The 6,000-nt window shown below is 45.0% G+C and overlaps 1 protein-coding gene across 1 annotated transcript in view; it reads left to right on the top strand.

The window, feature by feature from the left end:
- shank1 (SH3 and multiple ankyrin repeat domains 1) overlaps positions 1-3,731 on the top strand; it is a 122,735-nt gene extending 119,004 nt beyond the window's left edge. Inside the window, exons 26-28 of the mRNA XM_066641938.1 lie at positions 1,080-1,085; positions 1,404-2,309; positions 2,562-3,731. Coding sequence (XP_066498035.1) covers positions 1,080-1,085; positions 1,404-2,309; positions 2,562-2,646 — 997 coding nt within the window. The 3' untranslated portion in view covers positions 2,647-3,731. The remainder of the gene's footprint in view (positions 1-1,079; positions 1,086-1,403; positions 2,310-2,561) is intronic.
- Positions 3,732-6,000: the final 2,269 nt, after the last annotated feature.

Genomic DNA, 6,000 nt, shown 5'->3' on the forward strand with positions numbered 1-6,000 from the left:
GTGCACTTACGGCCCAGTTACAGCACTGGCAAAATTTTGCGTGGGCTGGACAAGACATGTCAGTTTGGTCCAGATGTGGTCCACAACACACATGACATCTGATGTGTTGAGTTGAGTCAACGCTGTCATTCAAAGCCAAATGTGGGGCAAACATTCATTGTGATCTGATCTTTTAAAATTTTTAATGTTTTCAGCCAGTAAACATTTGTATTTTAAAAATGCACTACATAATTCTCAATTGGGAGAGGATGGGGCTCCAGGCAGGACAGACCATGTCTTGTTGAAACATACAGGACATTTCTGAAAATCACTTATTTCGAAAAGTAAAATATGTTGTATGTACAGTTTAGCATTAACGGTGCTGTCAGTCATCATACCTTGACAGACCCTGGCTTTTGGACTGTTGCTGGTAACAGTCTGGATGGTCCTGCTCTTTGGTCTGGAACACACAGCATGCATTTCTTGAAAAACAGACTTCAAAAACAAACACTGTTTATAAATGATAAATAATCATTTTACAAATCACTGTTTTGTATTTTTTTTATTATTTACATACATCATACATACATGTCCCAGTGTTTTCTGATTTGGGGTTATATATTAGATAAACAAACATACAAATACCTATACACTGCTTACTTCTCCCAAAACATGTAATCTGCTCATGAACAAACCCTTTCAACACCTGAAGAAACTTGTGTTCAAGCAAAAACCCACAGGACAGGATAGATCAGGATTGAAGTGGACAGGTAGACAGTGGGTGTGCGTGCATTTAAAACTGATTTGACCATAACTGAGGGTTCCAAATTTTACTGATGAAATCCCTACACAAATGTTATCTGCTAATTCCAACTATCAGGGCCTTGCATGAATTTTCTGACTCTATGATGAGCCCAGAATGACTGCCCTTGTCTGCTTCTTGATTGGTATTGATGTCTTCCCTGGAATGTCAATGCATGAGCCCGTCTCTCCTCCCTGTGTGCATACTGTCACTTTGTGTATTTGTTTAAATTGTTTCTTCTTTTTGTAATTTCTGCCTTTACCCCACTGTCCGTGTACGTCTGTCTGTCCTTCCTCAGGCACAGGTAACTGCAACACTATTCGTAATATATACATATGCATATATATCAATAATTATTTACATAAGATTGGGTCCAAAGTCTGGTCCTGGAGTGTCTGCCCTGTATACTTTAGTGTACCCTGCTCTAACACACAAACAAGGACAAAGTTGGAAGCCCTCTTTGAGTTGGCAGAAGGAAATCACTCACCTAGGCAGGGCAGGTGTACTCCAGCACAGAGTTGGGAACCACTATCCTCTGTCTCTCTCTGAACGGTATCATACTTCTCTCGATTGTTCTCTCTCTGTCTCTGTCTTCATTTGTCATCTCTTCCCATTCCCTCAGGTTCTCAGAGGACTCCACAGGTGCCCTGAGCCCTCCATCAGCTCGCTCTCCCTCTCCGTCTCCTCTTTCTCAGCCTGCTCTCTCTCCCTCTCCCACCGCCTCCTCCCAGCCTCCTCTCTACCCGAACTGGGCCCGTTCTCCGTCCCCACAGCCCCCGGTCGCCTCGTCCCAACCCCCTCCGGCCCGATCCCACTCTCCAGTTTCTCCGTCCTCTGCTTATGCCCCCTATCCAACCTCTCCCAAACACAGACCTGTGTACCGCACCAAAGCTTTGGAATTCCAGTTCATCCCCAGCCGGGAGTCCCGCAAGGCCGAGTCGCATCACTCCCAGCGCCGGCGAGCACCCAGTCCACTCATTTCTCCCTCAGATCGGCCCAAACTGGGCCCGCCACGCCCCTCTTCCCTCCCTATCCTCCCCACCACACCACTCTATAGCAGCCTCTACGACCTCCGTGGCTCCATCACCCCTCCATCGCCTGCAAACCCTCTGGGTGACCCTTATTTTTCTCCATCTCCACCTCTTTTTGCACCATCGGGTGCACCACCACCACCAAACTCTTCTTTGGTTGTCTCACGATCCCTCTCGCCCACTCATTTCCTCTCTGGGACATCCTCCCCACCCCTGCACTCCATACCGCCGCCCACTTGTCTCAGTTACCCTCACTTACCCCCTCCTTCCCCCTCCAAACCCTTCGCATCCAAGCCCCTGCCCTACTGGACCAAGTATGACGTGGCTGACTGGCTGGCCTACCTGAACCTGGCTGAGCACAGGGAGCGGTTCCTTGACAACGAAATTGATGGCACGCACTTGCCCTCCCTCACCAAGGAGGATTACCTGGACCTGGGCGTGACTCGGGTGGGCCACCGTATGAATATAGAAAGAGCTCTCAGGAGGGTGATGGACAGGTGAGAAGAGAGAGAGCAAGGGGGGTGGGGTGGGGTGTGAGGGGTGGGTGTGGAGAGACTCCAAGTGCATGCAAAATGAGATCGTCTGGGATTTGGCCACTGCATGAAAGATGGCGGGGAGGGAAATCAGAATGGTGGGAACAAATGAAAGAGAGAAAGAAAGGGGGATGCATGAGAGGAAAGGGGGAAAAACTGAAAGAGGTAAAGATGCTGCTCTTGTATAAAGCCTTTCCACTTTTCTTCCTGTATCAGGCTGTCTAGCCCTTTCCCCATTTCCGCTCTCTCCCCTCGGGACGGACGGACAGAGAGAACGAGGGATGAGGGAGCCCGGAGCTGAGAGGAGAGAGAGGGAGAGAGACAGAATGAGAGAGGAAACAAAGTGGGAGGGAAAAAGCGAGAGCACCTGCTGCTGCTAGCCAAGGCTAACCCATTCCTGGATACACGCAAACCAAGAGGAACGTCAACACGGGCCTGGATCACTGAGGAACAAAAGACCACAGATCAAGGAAAGCTGGGATGCAGGAATGGAAGCAAAGTATAAAGAGGGATCACCATGCCCAGAGATCATCCATTTATCGGACTGCAACCAAGACACACATCACACACTTGCAGTTACAAACACACGGTTCATAACCTTACTCGGTACATACACAGTGAAAGGCCTGGCGTGATTCATGCAGGAACAGGGAATCCTCACAACTTAGACAAACAGTGACAGGAATATAACTGAGCCAAATATTTTTGAGAGAAACAATCGAATGCTCCATTGCATTCTTCAGTTTTATTCATTTTTATTTCTTGTTTGCCGTTCTGTGATTGGTGGAGGAAGGGATAGGTAGAACGAGTGCTGCCAAGTCCTCCATCGCTGTCTTTCTCTTTTCCTCGGCCTTCGAGATGATGTTGCTGATGACTCTATGCCTTATTCTCCTCTTTCCCAGTGGATTTGTTTGGTTGATATTCGCCTTGACCAAAAATCCAGCTGAGAGGCGAGAATCCGCCCCGCTTCTGGCGCAGCCTTCTGCGACACTGCTCCTTCGATAGATTCCTGAGAAGAGAACCTGACTGGTGGAGGCCAAATGTTGGGGGTGATGTGAGAGTGTTATCCTTGTGCGAGTTCATAAACAGCCGTGGCCAGTTTACTGCCTGATATTTCCTTGGTGAGAGCGTGTCGATGTATGGACCCCTCTTTTGAAAGCGCGCGTGTGTGTGTGTGTGTGATTGACCAAACAAAAGGTGTTAGTAGAGGCATGAATGTGTTCGGTTTGTCAGTTCATAAATCACCTGTGGGAGGCTTTTACCGAAACTCTTTGCTTTGGTCTTGTGCTGACGTCGTTTTTTGCTAAAAATCTTCTCATGTCACATTATATATATATATATATATATATATATATATACACACACGCAGACTGGTCACTGTATTACAAACCCGTAGCAAAAAATAAGTGCCCAGACCAACTGAACACACACACACACACATACAAACTACACCCTAACCTCTGCATTCCACACACACACACACACACACACAAACACACATATTTATATCAGAAATATGGGACACCTAAATATCTATGTATGGATCCAAGCTGAATGACAATTTAAAAATACGCAAAAAAATAAATAAATAAATAAAAACAACAAAAAAAAACTAATAATAAGAAAAAACTAAACAAAACAAAAACAAAAAAACCCACAGAAGGAAGAAACAAGAGGAAAATCCTGAAAAATGTACCAACATTTTTACCACAGACTCTCAGCGCTTAGGAGGGACTGCTACACAGTTCAAACTCCACCATCCCAAGGTTCCTGAGGGAGTCAGAAGAGAGACAATCCAGGCCGAACTCTCTCCTCCTTATCCGCTCCTTTCTCTTTCCAAAAAGCACTCTTTCTTAGGAGGCGACGTGAAGTGGGACAGGCATCCTGATGCCCTGGGTCCGCGGGATTCCTGCTTCTATCTGTTTTAATATGACGATTGTTCTTATAACAAGTTTTTAAACTTTAAATGGGTCTGGAATACGCCTATTGTTACAAAACACAGAGAGATTTATTGCTATTTAGTGCAGCCATCTTTCTCATGGTCCTTCCTGTTATCCCTGGGAGTTTGTAGTTGGCAAAGGTGAACAAGCTTTCTGTCTTTTGTTTTCAGGTTTGGTTTCTTGTGGACAGCTTGCTTTTCAGATGGAACCCTTATAAACCTGCTCCCCTTTACCTTGTAATCAAACCCTAAAGGACACTTAAATGCCACTATATGCAATGACTATCAGTGAAACCGTTCCTGTAAATGTGACGCCTGAACTGTTGCACCGGATGTGTGTTAAAATGAAGTCGGCCACTCTCAAACCCTGGGTTTTTCTCATGTTACATGCAGTTGCTCAATCAGTGAAAAAAGGGCTTTTCCATCCCTATTTCTCTCCTCTCATGAGTTACCCAGTGCACCCCCTCCTTTTTTCTTTGATCTTCATTTCCAGATGTTGTTGTTCCAAGAGTTGAGACACATCTCTGTCTGCCTTCACCAGCCCCTTCAGAAAATGTCCATTTGTTTTCCTACAGAAGGGAAGAGGGAGGTCCGTTCATCACAAGCATTACGCTCTGAACCGAAAGGTATAGAGCCCTACTGAAGACATCCCTTCATAATAAATTTAAGGCATTGCAGAAACTTAATAATGTGTGGGAACAATATAGTATTGTGGGAATATGACTTCACAATACATGGGAATAACTTATTACTGCAAGGGAGTGAGATCTCGATGCCCGGGAACAGCTCAATTATGTGTTGCAACAAGAACGTTATTTTGTGTGAATGAGATCCTAAAGTGCAGGAAAAAATTAACACATTGGAGCCCACAGTATCATTCCCACTGTAGGATATGACTCCTACACATAGGATCTCATTCCCACACATTATAAAGGCACAGCCATGCGTTAGGAACTCATTCTCAGGAATTATTTAGTTTTAGACCAAGTACCACTCATTATCAGTCCAAAACCTCCAAGTTCCAAGTCATATCACAGAAACACACACGGCTTGTACACAGTAGGGACACGAATGCATTTACCCCTCACCATTTTAGTGAAAGTGCTGAGTGTAGCCATGCAGTAGAAGGGATTTAAACACAGATCTGACTCAGCATTCATTTTGTTATGGAACTTGATCTTGGTTATTTCTGCGGCAAATGGTAAACAAAGCTCTTTGCAAAGTTTTGCATGCCTTACCTGCTTTTGTAATCCCCAAGTGAGCACTTTATGGTGTTTTCTGGGATTTGGAAACTGGGGTGGGTTGTTTATAGATGGTATATTTGAATGCAAAACACATATTAATTGCATTTAAATTCACTTCCAGTGAGAATTATTGATTCAGTCGTTTCCACATGTTGGGATCTCATTCCCACACATTACAGTCTTTACCAGACCTCAAGATCTCTTTCTCATGCATTATTCAGTTGTTTCTGTGCATTAGGATCTCATTCCCACCCACCAGGATACTGTTCCCATGCACTGCTAAGTCATACGCACGCATTCATTTTGTCATGAAAGGATGTCACCTGCAGGGGTCTGTAGGAAGTTAAAGGTAGTTGTCTGGTTTGTTATTGTTGCTGGTAACAGTAAGGACAATGAAACACATGATCATTCTAAATATGGTTTGAGATGTAAAGAAAAAAGAATTCCAACTTCTAAAGAATCTCTGTCTTCC

The sequence above is a fragment of the Hoplias malabaricus genome, chromosome 13 (genome assembly GCF_029633855.1).
Source record: "Hoplias malabaricus isolate fHopMal1 chromosome 13, fHopMal1.hap1, whole genome shotgun sequence".
NCBI classification, from domain to species: Eukaryota; Metazoa; Chordata; class Actinopteri; order Characiformes; family Erythrinidae; genus Hoplias; species Hoplias malabaricus.